Source organism: Triplophysa rosa, linkage group LG4 (genome assembly GCF_024868665.1).
Source record: "Triplophysa rosa linkage group LG4, Trosa_1v2, whole genome shotgun sequence".
In the NCBI taxonomy this organism is placed as follows: Eukaryota; Metazoa; Chordata; class Actinopteri; order Cypriniformes; family Nemacheilidae; genus Triplophysa; species Triplophysa rosa.
In genome coordinates, this window is record NC_079893.1 from 5,872,313 (window position 1) to 5,888,750 (window position 16,438).

At 36.8% G+C, this 16,438-nt stretch overlaps 2 protein-coding genes across 3 annotated transcripts; both read left to right on the forward strand.

Moving 5' to 3' along the window:
* Nucleotides 1–1,637, forward strand: si:dkeyp-75b4.10 (ladderlectin). Its single transcript, XM_057332374.1, has 6 exons — nt 1–102; nt 191–272; nt 406–503; nt 664–798; nt 976–1,087; nt 1,227–1,637. The coding sequence occupies exons 2-6, from the start codon at nt 203–205 to the stop codon at nt 1,304–1,306; spliced, it is 495 nt and encodes a 164-aa protein (XP_057188357.1). The 5' UTR covers nt 1–102; nt 191–202; the 3' UTR covers nt 1,307–1,637.
* A 1,240-nt stretch (nt 1,638–2,877) lies between these two features.
* On the forward strand, nt 2,878–16,416 carry trim2b (tripartite motif containing 2b). Of its 2 annotated transcripts, none has more exons than XM_057331897.1 (12): nt 2,878–3,062; nt 6,263–6,454; nt 7,392–7,535; nt 9,587–9,738; nt 10,266–10,446; nt 10,741–11,503; nt 11,816–11,919; nt 12,873–13,040; nt 13,123–13,291; nt 13,458–13,528; nt 14,152–14,292; nt 14,545–16,416. In XM_057331897.1, the coding sequence occupies exons 3-12, from the start codon at nt 7,428–7,430 to the stop codon at nt 14,695–14,697; spliced, it is 2,010 nt and encodes a 669-aa protein (XP_057187880.1). In that variant the 5' UTR covers nt 2,878–3,062; nt 6,263–6,454; nt 7,392–7,427; the 3' UTR covers nt 14,698–16,416. The 2 variants fall into 2 exon arrangements, with proteins under 2 accessions (XP_057187880.1, XP_057187879.1); XM_057331896.1 differs by having other exon boundaries at nt 2,879–3,062; nt 6,290–6,454.
* Nucleotides 16,417–16,438: the final 22 nt, after the last annotated feature.

The following is a 16,438-nucleotide window of genomic DNA, read 5'->3' on the forward strand; positions in this document are numbered from 1 at the left end:
AAGAAGCAAGCACACACACATGGTATAAATACAGCTCTCATTTCAATTCTGATTAAGCGGTGAATATTTTTTTGGCGAACGCTGTTAAATTTTGATATACTGGTATGAAACTTTTGCACTGTATTTAATTCTTAATCCAGTAACATCTTAAATGATGCATGCATTACATTATCCTATTTTTTTTAAATAGGACGTTACCAACATGTGGAAATCAGCATCTCTCCTCTGTTTTGTGCTGGTTTTAAATGAAGTCAGTGGGGTAAATTCAGAGGGTAAATATTCAAAAGTAATGTAAATGCAACTTTTTAAACGCATTAAGCTGCATGTTTGCATTATTTGCTTTGTTTATTAAAAGTCATTAGTTTTATTAATAATTTAATTCTTTAATCATTTACTTGTTTGCAGAACCGATAATGGGTAGGAAATGCCCATCTGGCTGGCAAAAATTTGGATCACAGTGTTTTAAATTTTTTAAAGAACAGAAGACATGGGCAGAAGCAGAGGTATGGCTTGCATTAATGATTTTAAAGATTCAATCAGATTTAGCAGATTCAATGAATCTTTGATGTGCAAAGAACCCATCCACACTTACTGATGATACTGCACAATTTCAATTTGTTACAAATAAAGTCAGGTGTATTTCAAAACATTCTGTCTTTGCAGCAACATTGTATTGAGCTAGGTGGAAATCTAGCATCTATCCACAGCCAACTTACCCACAATTATCTGAAATCTCTTGTGAAAAGAGAAGCTGGTGCCATGACCCGGACCTGGATAGGTGGTCATGATGCAACTCAGGTACTTTATTTTTTTCATCAGTTCAGGATTCGGTAACTCGCAATCTGACATTGTGGGACTGCTAATATTTTTGGATCTGTATGATAAACTTGCTTCTTAATTTTTGTCATAAAAGTCTTTTGCGCATGTCATTTCTTGGAAATAACAACAAAGTAATGCAAATACTGTAATTCAAAGGATTTCATCTGGTTTTGGAGTGATGGATCAAGGTTTGTGTACAAAGACTGGCACACTGGCGAGCCAAATAATGCAGAGGGGGCCGAAAAATGCTTAGAGATGGGTTATGGAGGTAATGATATAAAGGTTTATGCTCACTTGTCAACAAATCATTTGTACATTTTTTTCAGTTTTTTAACATTATACAATTAATCGTGTTTTTCTAACTGCATCATGTCTGCGTTGAGTAACGTAACTTTGAAATTCTACAGAGGAGCAGCGTTGGAACGATGCTCCCTGCAGCACCAAACTCTTCTTTCTTTGTTACAGAGCATCTAGAATTGAATTTTAAAGAAATGTTAAGAAAATCATACAAAAACAAGTCCAGAATAATCAAAAATAAGCTTACATCACGGGTTTCAGAAATAAGACAAAAAAGTCATGCTTATAATAAATGGAACTGGCAACACTGTCTACAAAGTCTTAAACCAAACTTACCAAACTTGTTCTTGTCAAAAATATTATTGAATGTAAAAGACACGCTTTCACAGTTCAATATCTATCTTTGCAAAAATAAAGTTTATAAAGTTATATATGTACAATTTGTACAACTTGTTGCTCTCAACCCTGCAGTGTATTTGGCACATGTGTGAATCTGTTTTCTTTGGCAATAAATGGATATGTGGCGTAAGATGTGGTCATTTCAACTTTTTTTGTCCAACATTTAATTTATTATACACTCTCTCTTTATAATTTGAGTAGTGACTAAATCATGAACAATATCTTGGAATACCTGGAAGTGTGTCATAATTAAATTCAGTAGCACAGTCACAAATACATAAATGAAAAGGAAACTTACAACACTACACACAACAGGTACTGATACAGTATGTCAGCTTTTCTCAAAACTAGAACATCACAACCACAATACAAAACTTATTGGTTGTATGGAAAGGGGAGTTTAATTGTGAGTTAGAGTGAATTTCACAATTTTCCCAGCACAACATAACCCATGAATTGTCTGAAAAATCTGCAGCTCCAGTCTGTCTGGTTTATGCAACTTCAGGTTGGACAGGTTTTTATGAGTTTGCTTGAAAACTTGTAAAGAATTCAATGACTCCCTGTCATAATGCAAAAAAATCTAAGTTTGGAGCAGAGTTGTGCAAGTTAAAGCATGTCAAATATATAAAATATAATGCACGATATGTGCCTTTCTTATGTTGTTCTTTCTGCAAAGCTTTTGTTTACTTTCATTCATTTGGGTGTGCGTGTTTGAGCAAGTGTGTGTGGATTGTGCATTGTCCAGCATCTGTAATGACAATGAGATGTATAGAGTGACAGTACCAGTCTGTTCTGCTCATATTTCCCAACTTGGGCAGCATTCAAAAGTGTCTCAAAGCCCCCATTTGTTTGACATAACTCAGCATACAATGTTTTAGTCTTTTTTTTTTGTATGTTGTGTTTTCAAATTTGTACAATATTCAAAATCTATTGACAAGGATTTGAGATTGTAAAGCGGTTGGCATAAAAGAGTTGACCTTGCAAAAGGACCCATTTTAATGACACTTAAAGAAAAATACAGAAATAATGTTTTATTTTTATAGTAAGAGTTATTAGGCGATTTCCTCATTTGTTATCGCTATCAAAATTTGGGACTGGGTTTAAATTTTGATTTGTGTATTTTTTATTGGATAGCGATAAATAAACCATAAATTAAATAAATCGTATTTTAAAATGTTGAAACTATTTACAAATGTTTGAGAAGACGAGATAAGATAAACAACAGCAAATAAATAAAAATTTGAAAGAAAATCAAGGTAGTGGGAGAGCGCAAGATTGTCTGCGTCACTCAGTGAGTGTAGCCTTTCTGTCCTGTGATTGGCTGCTAAGGTTCAGGCCGTAATCTGGCTCCGCCCCTACGGCAGCTGGTGTGATTCCCTAATGTCGCTGTAGTGCGGAGACGGGGGAGAAAACAGAAACGAAACGAGGCCGTGCAAAACAGGCCCCCACCCCCTCTTCTCTCCGGGAAACGAATCTCAGTCTGATGAGATTGGCGAGGAGACGCTGTCGGGCCGGTGCATGTGAAGCTACACAGCTATGGAGGAACGGTAAGACCGAAATGCAGACATGTAAAACAGAAGCGAAAGGCAGCGATGTAGGATGAAGCTGGGTATTTTGTGCGCAGCATCTTTGATACATGGGAAGCGAGAACGGGGGTGGGGAGAAGCTGGAGGAGAGATGGATGCTGTGATGGAAGATGTTATACTGTTGCGTTTCTGTAGCTGCATTGGAGGTTTGCATGAAATCCACAGTTTTGATTCAGTTCTGACAGCATCTGATACACGCAGTCGTGCAGCTGCATCAGTTATCTTTGAGTGAAATGAAAGTGAGTGTTTGCATGTCTCATAGGCCTCACGTGTAGGAGGACTCCTGTTTGTCTCTTCTGTAGCGTTGGATGTACTGTAATCTAATATTCTGTTGATTTTATCTGTCATGGAGCTTTCAAATGTACCTAAATCTCTAGCTGGCAGGCTTTGATTTAGGGTGATGTCAATATGCACTGCTTTCTGGCCTCAATTCAATGAAGTTGACAAAATCAATGAAACCAGCCAAACATTTTTCCTTTTCTCCAAACATAAAGAAGAAGAAAACGAATTTTGCTTCGACTGTATACCATACTTATCGTGTGCATATTATATTAGAAAACATGCATATTTTAGTCCATGGCATAGCTCCCAGTGAATCGGTTTCATGGTTTGTCAGTGTTATTAAATTATGGTGCATGGAATTCCATCTTATATTGTGGTTTTGGATTGTCCCATGACTGAGGTCTTGACCTTCTCATATGTACCAAACAGTCATTTTTTATTATTTGTTGAAAACTGAGATTTAATAATTGAAAAATGACGTCATAACGCATTTTAATAATAGCAACATTTCTATTTTTTATATACGTTTATATTTGTTTAGTTTTATGCTGTTTGCTTTAATCAGGGTTGTACAATGCTTTTACTTTGTAGATGAAACACTTGCAAACCTAATATAAACTTAAATAATATTTAATAGAACCTTATGAGGTTGATTAAAACTTTGATTGGCCATTTGCTGAAAAATAAAGAAATGTTTTAAGAATTGTAGGCCCTATTTTTTATCCTTTTGAAGACACTTTTTTTGTCTTATTAACTTTAGTAAAAGCATGTGAAAGCCCCCAGCTTCAACCCATATTCTGAATGTAAGCCGTTTAGATGTTGACCACATGGTCATGACAGGTTTGTGCATGTGCCGTCGTGAGAATGACATCTCATCTTAGTCTCGGAGCTGAAAGCGAACTGGCCGATTAGGTGATCTTGGATTCTCTATCCAGAACGCATGAGTGCTCTCTGCCCCGGGGGAATTCTGCTTCAATAACTCTGAATAGCCCTTCACAAAATCTCTTGCTTGTCTTTGGCAGGATCCTTATAGTTAACATTCCTTGTCCTCGGTCACTGTCGTCTCCGAGATGTAAAGGGCGCTCCGGGTCTAACACTGAGAGCTTTTTGTGATGGAAATAATAATGTCTGAAATGACATGACTCATGAGTAATGATGTATGCCAGCTCGGTATTCCATTTCCTCACATCTTGTGCATAATTGCACTCATTTTTCCATGCAATACAATTCCCATGTGACCTCCATTCCCATTCGGTTTCAAATGCTGACTGCGTTTTGTTCTTTCAACATTTTCTAAAATATCAGGGGTGTGAGGTACTACTTTCAATGTGCAATATAAAGCGTTGCCTTTCATGACATCATCATTATTATTATTATGGAATAATCGCTTATGGTCAAATCAAATGAACCAAAACTGTTGCAGTCGATGCAAATTCATTTAATCATTTTCTGCAATAATGGTCTAAACAGGTGCCTCTCTAATCCATTCACGTGACAGCATGCAAAAGGGCTCCATTCATTTCAGTCAATGTCCACTCTCTGTTATTAAAGTGGATGTGTACGGTAGGGGGTTGAGGTCAGAGCGGGTCATCGTGGGTAAATCTACCTGTTATTATCATCACACCATCTGTTGGTGGATTGCTGTGAGCACACTACCAAGAATCTCATTTAACCTTTAAAAAACATATTATTCTGACTGAGGGAGGATCTGCTGTAAACAGATATCTTTCATTGACAATTTGACGTGTGTGTTTGCTCTACCTCTTTCCCCGTCTTGTCGAAATCTGGGTCAGAATATTTCAACCCTGTGTAAATTATTAATAGAGTTCATGCAACGAGTTGTATTTCTGGACATTCAATACATTTCAGTAATTACTGTTGCATTAGCAGCAATACAGATTGAAATGTATTTGTTGAATTTATGCAATTCAATAAAAAAGATTTTGGGTTACAGTTTTATTTTACAGCAGTTTACTGAGTTTTAAGGCTGGCACTGGGTCTAGGTCAAAGTGAGACAAGTAAACATCTACACGGCAAATACCAACACTAGCTGATTGTGTGTTAGCTTTTATGTGTGTTTACAATGTCAAGGCACGATGACAACATATTTAGATGTTAATCTTTTGGACAGCAGGTAACAATAATGTCAGTTCATTTAAATTAATATGGGTAACTTAAAGGGATAGTTCATCCAAAATAAAAAAAATCTGTCCTCATTTATTTATCCTTGTGTCATTCTGAACTTATATATATATATATATATATACTGTATATACTGTATATATACAAAAGAAGATATTTTGAGAATTGTCTGAGTGGTTTTGTGTCAATACAATGGAAGTCAATGGGGGCCAATGTTGTTTGGTTACCAACACTTTTTCAAAATATCTTCTTTTGTGTTCTGCAGAAGTCATATAGGTTTGGAATGACACGAGGATTAGTAAATGATGAAATAATTGTTATTTTTAGGTCATTTATCCCTTTAATGTGATACAATATTCGTTTTATTATTGCTGGCCCAACATGCACCACAATCTTACATGAGTTTAGAAGTACTTGAGCTGTGATGATCAGTATGCCGGGCTCATTTACTTGCTTTCAACACATGAATGACAGAATGAGAAAATATTCATGTGACTGCAGCACTTGTGAATTGCTATTTTAGTTACCATAGTAACCTGTGGGTGTGGAGTATTAGCTCTGACTGCACTTGTACCAGTTCTTGTAAAAGTATCTTGTGCTAGCTATCATATAAAAATGGTATATGAATACCGTGCGTGTAATCAAAACCATCGCACCAGTATCTGATGTATAAAATGATACGTTTGTAGTCGGATCCCTATTCAGGAACATGTTTGTGTGTATATTTCTACATACAGGTATCTCTCTTCTTCTGTTTTCTTCAGGGGTCCGTCTCAAGTGAGGGGAGACTGTATTTGGCCCCTACAACACGTGGCGTGTTCCACTTTCCTGCGGATCAAATATACCTGCCTGCCGTAGTACTGCTGCACCATATTCGGACACGCACAGACACATACATACTCGCATGCACAAGGACTGAATTCTGTAAGGTGAGAAACACTGTGAATAGCTGATTCTCACTCTTAAGGTCTTTGCACATACAGTCCGAAAATTTCGTATGCGTTTTTTCGTATTTGGCTCTCGTTTGTACGATGTCTCTGAATTGTTAAAAAAGGCGACTCAAAATGCTTGACGGATGCGAAAAACGCAGAAAATCGAACCCGGTCCGAATTTTTTTATGACTGACGAAAATATCGGAGGCAGTGTGCAAATGTGATTGTCACAACGTGAGGTCGTATTTATTTTTTAACGTGCGGAAATTTCGGACGCAAATTTCGGACTCAATGTGCAATGGGCTTAACTATGTTTTTAGACACGTTTATTTCTGGACAACCTGGTTTCTAAGCTTGTAGTTTTCACCATCTGGTATTCCACATTAATTGCGGAAAATTATTTTCTCCACTGCGAAACTGCCAATGTAAGTCAATGGAGTTCCTTTTTACATTAGTAAAAAACAATTGCGAATTTTTCAACTTAACATACATACATAAGTCTATAAATCATCGGATGTGACAGAAAAATATAGTCATGTTTTAAACATTGGTACACAGTCAATAGAAGCCATTACTATTGACATTTAAGGTTGCGTCTTCTTTTATTATTTAAAATGTCCCTGTCTATAGCAAAGGTGTACGTTTGCTTTACGGTTTTGCTTTGTTTCGTTTGGTTGTTTTTTTTTTGTCTGCATTGTCTGCATAAGCTTTACAGATAAATATGGAACATGAACAGTGATAAAGATCAAAGATCAACCATCAAAGATTTGTGAATTTCTGAATAAAAGTCTATGTGTATTATTCATACACAATATAGTTTTACCCACATCAGTCATGTGTTTGATGTGCCTGTGCAGAAAAGCAGCTCAATTATTTCGTCCAAACTGAACCTCACCTTCAAGATGTCCCATTCAAATGGTCTCTTGTGTTTCAGGTTTGTATTGTGAGTGCATTGATACTGTCCAACCGCATGGAGGCACAGCAGGCTTCTCCTGACAGCAGCAGTGAGGAATGTACTGTACTAGAGGCTCTGCCTGGCAAAGGAACGGGACTAACTTGCTCACAACACAATGGAAAAGTGAGATCCGTCCCAGTGCGCACATTCACAAAAACACAAACGCATCAAAACAATTACACAGATGGGTGACATATCCTAAAGGCATTGTATCTCCCATGAGCATAAGCTTTGTGTCCCAGAAAAACACGTTGGATGACAAAGTACAGTGTAGTTACATGTCAAATTCTAGTATCAGCATAACAATTTGAGTAACAGGTCAAGTGAAAATGTACAGGAATTTCTATGTCCAGTTTCACGTATGTCCCTCCGTTTGACAGAATGTGCTCGGGCTGACATTGACTTCATAAGTTTGAGGCAAACTTGATTAATGTTATCCTAGCATTATATGAGAATCTTATGTTTTCATACAAGCAAGAAAATCTTACATTTTGTGCATAGTGGTTAAAATGCTCAATTTAAAAATTTGCATGTCAGAGACTTTGAAAATCTCAATACTTAAAGCGTCATGAAACATTAAACAACATTTGTGTAGATGTTAAAGTTGGTTGTGTTGCACATCATAGAAAACAATGTTAGCAACTGTTAGTTATTACAGTGGAGAAAACTAGTTAATTTTGCGCTATTTTTGCCTTCCGGTTTTAAAATCGTCATCTGGGACGTGGCGATGTACGATAGTACATCTATGACGCATCGGTGTCTCATAATTATTCACGAGACTGTGTTTTCTTTTCCAATGAGAAGACATTTCTCCAATCATGACAGCACCAGGTGTGTTTCTAGATGATCCTTCTGAGAGTTTTCAGTATACGATTTTACCTTTAAAGGTGTCCTGAACTTGCCGTTTTTATTATTTTATACTGTTGTCTGAGGTCTACTTATGACATTCGCGTGGTTTTTACATTCGAAAACATCACAATCAATAAGTAATAGGCTATTTTCTACCCGGGTTTTGAGGACGTCTCGACAAACGCTCTGTTTTAATGGGTGTGCCGCATTGAAGACTTGGAAGTAAACGCCCACTGCTATGATTGGATAGTAGTAGTAAACTTAGTTGGAGCCTTCTGTGAATTTGGTTAGACACGTAACGTTAGGTTGCACATTATCAGGACATATCAAGCGATCTCTAACAAAGCAATAGTCGCTCTAAATAAAAATAACAGTGAAAGAAGTCCTCACTTTTGCACATATGACACGGGGATAGCCGCTCTCGAGAGCCCTTCATAAAGTGACAGCGTTGCCAGATCTTCACAGAGAAAATAAGCAAATAAAGACAAGACAAAAACAAACCTTAAAATGCAAATTGTTTATATATTTTATAAGACCAAAAATTCTTAAAATCTGCAACAGACCATTTATTAAGACCTATGTGCTGAGGCTTTTTGATCTAAGACCAAACAACAAGCATAAAAGCGCTTATTAATAACAAACATGGCAACACATCAAAAGAGCGCTGTGTGATGTAGCCTTCCGAGCATAAACACAACACAGCGCATATCAGCACTTTAGTTTAAACTGACGGACAAAACGAATCTTTAGCCGAAAAATATGTCGCTATGTTTACCAGTTTGTCAATCATCACAAATGCGGGAGTGTGTACTATGTGTGGCTAAAGTCATTCGCGAACCAGTGGGCGGGGCTAGAGAAGTAGTCGTTGATAGTTTTCTGTGGTGGCGATGTTCAACCTATCTATGTCATAGATAGGTGCATTCCAGGACCTGGCGTTCGCTGAGCCTGGTGTCAATAACAGTTGTAATTTCAGTAACCAGGGCGTTTTCAGTTCTGACACTTACAGGATGTTCGCTTGAATACATTTCCCTTGAATTCATCGCCCCCTTTGAATCACAGATTCTCAGTGTTCTCTTTCACTTTTGGACCCCATTTTATATACTGGACAATTCAATGGTAGAAAATGAAAAAATCACTAATTGACTAAAGTGAAGTTAACATTTACTGCCATTTATGCAATATGTGCTCTTTCTGATTGTATATTTGGGTCATGACACACTTTTATTCCACCGACGAGCACAGTTATCGGCTAATGGCTGAATATTAGATGCGTAATGTGCCTTGTCAATATGTTTATCACTAATCCAGTGGCATTATTTTTATAGGTGCCTGCATTGTACTGTGTGCCATGTGAGAATGCGGTTTGCGAAGACTGTCTGAATGCAGAACATGCTGAACATCCCACAGATTCACTGGAAAATATTGTGAACCAACAACTTGCAGTACTGCAGGACAGAGTGGATGCAGCTAAAAACAGGTTCACCATAAAAACAATAATGCCTTTTTCATTCCACTTAATGTGAATGTCAGGCAAAAGTCTGCCACCTCTGATGTGTTTTTTGGGCTAATTTAACAACGTGAAGGAGGCTCCATTTTCCAATAAGTGCTTACTGCTCCATGTAACACATTTTGATATATTTTAACACAGTCCACAGATTTTATCTTGCAATCGTGCCCAAATGATGAAGTAGGTCTACAGATTATGTGCAAATTTAAGGATTAAGGCCCGTTCAGACCAAGATCAATAACTTTTATTGTTATGGTTGTGATGTGGACTTCGCTGTTCTCTTAAATTTTGATTTTCAAAACTTTGTAGTTACTCTTTATAGTTTTAAATATCTTTATAGTTACTGCTATCGCCCTTATTGTGAACCATATTTTTTAACACAATTTTATTTCTAAAATGCTTGATTCATCATCTGATTGCTTGTTGATTTATTATTGACTTCAGATGAATAGATTGATGTTTGGATGAAATAATGTAGTCATTGTACTGATTCACAGGCTGCCTCAGATAAGAGAATCAGTTCAGTGCTTGAGAGATATTCTGCAGCAGCTGAACACTCAGCGGAGTTCTATCGAGGAGGACATTCACTCCTCCTTCAGCGACCTTCACAAAACTCTCGACACACGCAAGAGCGTCCTGCTCATGGAGCTGGAGGTCACGTACGGGCTGAAGCAGAAGGTGTGTTTGTGTGGTTGAAGTGATAGTTCACCCAAAAAGAACAATTTTGTTCAAAACCTGCATATGACTCTTTCTTCTGTGAAACACAAAAGAAGATATTATGAGAAAAGTTTCAATGGAATCGTGTGCATACAATGAATGTTGTTTGGTTTCCAGCGTTCTTCAAAACGTCTTTTGTGTTCTGCAAAAAATAGTCATACAGGTTTGGAATGACATAAGGATGAGTAAGTGATGACAGAATTTTTATTTTTGGGTGAACTGTCTGTTTAATACTTATCTTTGCGTCTCCTTCAGGTTCTGCAAGGTCAGTTGGACACATTGCTTCAAGAAGAAGCGGCCATAAACTACAACTCCAGCCTGACTAAAGGGGCCTTGGACGGAGGCAACAAAGCCGTCGTTCTCCAAACCAACAAGGACGTAGGAGAGAGACTGAGCGAACTGGCCAGTCAGGGTCTTCCCCTTCAACCTGAAGAGAATGACCAGCTGGACCTCGTGATGGAGATCGAAGGACTCCGCAAGTCCATCCACAACCTAGGAACTGTTGTCACCACCAATGCGGTGGCCAGCCAGACCGACGCTTCAGGGGAGGGTCTGGAGCAGTGCGTCGTGGGTCACCCCATGTCTGTGATCATAACTACTAGAGACAAAGCTGGTGGATTGTGCAAGACTGGAAACGCCGTTATCTCGGCAGAGGTGTTCACGCCAGATGGAAGCGTTGCGGATGGTGAAATTGTGGATCTTAAAAACGGAACTTATGAATTTCAGTATACGGTGAAGAAGGAGGGCAATTTCAGTCTGGCTTTGAGACTGTATGATCAGCACATAAAAGGAAGCCCATTTCAATTAAAGGTCACCAGTTCTCCGGATGACTCCCCCTGCACCACCACCGCGGCCAACGCCGCCTCCACGGGTTCCAGTGACGGTGGGGCAAGGAAACGGAGCGCTAAGTCTCCAGGGAGCAGGAGCCGACAGAAGGGTGTGAGGCGGGGCGGAAGCCTGTTCAGTACCCCAAAGAAAAGAGTTAACCCGATAGAGGATGACCTTATTTTTAGAATAGGTACAAACATTATATTTCATGTTGAAGGTATAGACTTGGTTTAATATATAATGTGTCAATCATATTTACTTTTTATCCTTAACCACTGGTCAAAATGTGAAATAGTTGAAATGACTTCATTGAAATGTCAATTTAATTAAACTTGAAAATACAAGCTAGCAAAAAACGTTTTTACAGTGCTACACGAAATTGATGTGCGTGCACCACTTGCATTTTCTTTCAAACAAAAAGTAAAATAAACGGTCTTTACTAACCTTCTAAAAGTACTTAAGAGGTTGTGTAACCTTCAGCTAAAGTCTGTTTGTTTCACAGGAACAAAAGGGAGGAATAAAGGAGAGTTTACAAACCTTCAAGGAGTAGCAGCTTCTTCAGATGGAAAAATCCTGATTGCAGACAGTAACAATCAATGTGTGCAGGTGAGCAAATGCTGAATGTCTGTTTGTGTTGATTTGTTTTGTTTTCATACTTACTGCATCTACACAGCAAGACCCTTACTAGTATCTAGTTTTAGTGCTCAAGACAGTCTTCTCCGTCACTCTATAGTAAATAATATTCGTTTTTTACTAAATTTTCACATTTCTAAAGTATATATTTTCTTCATTGAATAAATGAATTGTCATTAATAGTTATATTGTCAAAACCTTAAAATAATCACCATAATCGCAGTGATTTAATAGACAATTAATCGTCAGCCAAATTTCTTAATCATGACAGCCCTATTTGCAAGTCAGTGTATGCAAAGTAGTAAGTTTTGACCACTACGTTTTATGTACTTGCTCAATAACTGATTATAGTTTATTTTTAACCCAAAAAGTTACAGATTACAGCTTTTAAAGGGTAGTTTACCCAAAAACAAATTTTCTGATATCATTTACTCACCCTCTTGAGAGAGATATTTTGAAGAATGTTGGTAACCAAAAACCATTGACTTCTATTTTATGGACACAAAACCAGTGCAATTCAATGTTTTCGTTTACCAACGTTCTTCAAAATATCTTCTGTTGTGTTCTGGAGAAGAAAGAAAGTAAATGATGACAGAGTTTTCGTTTACCTTTAAGAGAAGGAAACGTAATATTTAAATATTTTAAATGATCCTTTTTAAACATTGAAACTGTCGAACAAACAACAAAGAACTCATTTTACAGTATCAGACAGTATTTAGACTTTTTTATACAATGTGTACTGTATATAGAAATTCTACAGCTCTGATAGTTCAATTTTTTTTTGCTACAATTTGTATCATTTACTTTCGTGCTTGTTCTGTACCTTTATTATAGCCTGTGATTTAATCAAATCAGCGATTGTCCTTCAAGTTGTTTAAACTGGCAAAAAACAATGACCACACTTTCTTGAATTTCTTGTTGAGCAGATGTTTTCAAATACGGGAGAGTTTCAGAGTCGTTTCGGAGTACGTGGCCGGTCACCAGGGCAACTTCAACGGCCAACCGGAGTCGCTGTACATCCAAATGGTGACATCATCATCGCTGACTACGACAATAAGTGGGTCAGCATCTTCTCCAGTGAAGGCAAATATAAGGTGAGTTACAGCAAAGTCCCATTTGAAAAAACAGGTCTAAAAGTGATGTATTGTATTAATGATAATATTGCTTTTTCTAAAGGCTAAACTGGGCTCAGGAAGGCTGATGGGCCCAAAAGGCGTAACTGTGGACCAGAATGGTCACATCATCGTTGTGGACAACAAAGCCTGCATGGTTTTCATCTTTCAGCCCAGCGGTAAACTCGTCACTAAGTTTGGCAGCAGGGGAATCGGAGACAGACAGTTTGCTGGTGAGTTCATATTTACAGCGGTGAAGACAAATGCATGATACTAATGGTTGAAAATTGCATTGTAGCATGAGTGTCAAATGAAATGTTTTACATTCTGTTACATAAAAATATGATTTTATCAGATGTGATGATTGTTGAGAACCATTTAATCATCCATTCTACATAGGGCCACACTTTGCAGCAGTCAACAACAACAATGAAATAATCATCACAGATTTTCATAATCACTCTGTTAAGGTAAGTTCAGACTATTCTTTCATTCTTGTTACTTAAAATCTTCAAACTGGCAACTTTGAGGATGTTTTCTATTTTCAGACTTTTTCTATTTAATGAATTTTACCTTTTCTAGGGCCCTTAGAAATAGAAATAAAGGCTAATTGGGACTATAGAAGATTTGCTTATTTTCTCATTTAAATAAAAAATGGTATAAAAAGGGTTTTGTTTGATTGCTTTGCAATTTTTTCATATTTAAATACCAATTCAAATTCATTTTTTTTACAATATTGCATATATTAAAGAGCTTCACAGTTAGTACAGGGAAGCAAATTACAGGCAAAAAAATGCTAAAATATTATGATTATATTATCATTTATTTGTATTATTTTATTCTGTAAATATTATTACAGAATATAAGTGCATCTTTATATTAAAACTGGAGTCATCCAAATATCAAAAAAGGTGTAATATCCTATTATAAAAACGTGTATATTCATGATTCTTACTGTAAAAATAATAGTCTAATAAAGTATTACATAAAGGAGTCTAATTCTCTTAAATACTTTACTGTATGTCCTTATAAAGTCAAATAATAATAAAATCTTAGTTAAATCTAATCACATTCCCTTATGTCTCTGTTATAGGTGTTCAATGCAGATGGGGAATTCTTGCTTAAGTTTGGGTCGAATGGTGAAGGCAATGGACAGTTCAATGCACCTACAGGGGTCGCTGTGGATGTCAATGGCAACATTATTGTGGCAGACTGGGGAAACAGTCGGATACAGGTAAAAGAAAACAGGATCGGATGAACCCAGAGGTCCCATAATAACCTAAGACTTTAATGTGTAAATAATATTTGGCTGTTCATAATAACTTTAGCTCAGTTGATAGCTTTGCATTAGCAGCACAAAGGTCATGGATTAGATTCCCATACTAATCAAATATCTTGAACGCACTAAAAGTTCTTTGGATAAAATTAGAAGATTTCAAGAAGTGTGTAATTTCATGCCACAACGTTACTCTTTCTCTGGTTTTAGGTTTTTGACGGAAGCGGGTCGTTCCTCTCCTACATCAATACGGCTGCCGACCCTCTGTACGGGCCGCAGGGTCTCGCTCTCACCTCTGACGGTCATGTTGTGGTGGCCGATTCTGGAAACCACTGCTTCAAAGTCTATCGATACCTGCAATGACTTGAGAGTGACTGTTCTTTGGACATTGGCGTCATAACGTATGTGTCCAGTTGTTGCACTTAATTAGTAAAACCCTTACATTAACAACAAACGCCCTCATGGTTCCACATATTTTGTATTTGTACCGCTGTTGTGCGACTCGCTAGGATTAAAGCTTGTTAACGTGCATTGTTCAAAAAATGCCTTGGAATGCCTTTGCCAAAATTCGACACAGTGCATTGTTGAACTGAGACGGCTGAATGCATTGGTCGCTATACTAACGTTCATCTTGGCTGGAAATTGACATGCTGCATGTGTGACTCATGCATGCATCACTCTTTTGGAAAGATCTGAGTGTCGTAAACCACCCAATGTGTCAAGATGTTGATGAATTCTATCTAAACATTTTAATGATGATGAGGTTAAACAGAAATATTCATACGGCTCAACATTTGTGTTATCATCTTCAAACAGTTGCTCATGTGTGTCTTACAGTTAACTAAAATGCTGATCATATTCCATCATATTCCCTGATTTCAAATTCGTTTTCCAATCGGTTCAAGTCTGTCAAACAGCAAAATCCAAACCTCCGTTTGGTATTTTGACATTAAAAGTTACAGTCAATCTGTTTGTGCTGTAAAATGATATACTGTGTGTGTATGAGGCTAACAGTAAATTACACAATACAACTGTTGCCTTGCATACTTATAAGATGATGCTAGCAGCTGTTTATTTAGAAAATATTAGGACTATATTTTCTTTACAAATGCTATTGAAACTGGGAATATCTATATATTTGTGTAATTATCTTAAATAATGTTTCAAAGAAAGGGTGTGCATTTTGTTTGGGGTTCAAAATGAATTTGAGTTCATTTGTGGCTTGTAGTTAAATGCCAAAAATGTTCAAGGAATTGATTTTCATCTCATTCTCTTGTGCATCCCGGGATTCATTAGAGGCATGATTCACGCAGTAGTAATAATAAAATGCAAATTCCATCATAACTTAATAGCAATAGTATTTTCACTTTCAATTCAATTACTTCATCATCATCATTATGAAGCAGTTGTCATTTTTACGTTCTTGTGGTTGTATTACACTTCCAGAATGTGGAAATTATTTTGATTTAATACAGTAAGTCTGTATTGTAAATGGTGTATATGGTTTAACCTGTGCTGAATTGCTTCTGGTTTTCTGTATATAAGGATTGTAATGAAAGAATGTTTTATGTTCATCAAAAAGAGATATTACTTGAATGTTCATGATTTGCTCATAAATTCAGTCTGTATAAATTCAGCCTTATTTTTTGAAAGACTTCTCATTCTTTTTATATTGTTGAAAATTATTTCAGTAGAATATTTATTAGTTTACCTTGTAGATGTGTGCTTGTTTACGACTTGCTTAAACTGTGTTGATTTCTTTGATATTGCTATTAACTTAATCAAAAACATCATTATAATGTACAGAGCATTAAAATGATTGTTTTTTTGTTTTTGCTTTGAAGACTCCTCAAACCATAACACCAGAAAGAAAATAAAGCTACAGTATCTGGTTAAAAATATTTTCTAGGTTCAGTTAGTACGCATATGTGACATCTGCATGCAAACACATTTTTTTTGTTTATTGGTTGCAAATTTAATTTTGGTACTTTAACTAAACAATGAACAAAAAACATTGAATAACCTGAAAAGAAACTACTGGAAAACAGATCAATAAAATTCTTACAACATGTAAAAAGTAATAATTGAGCCTACAGTGTTTTTC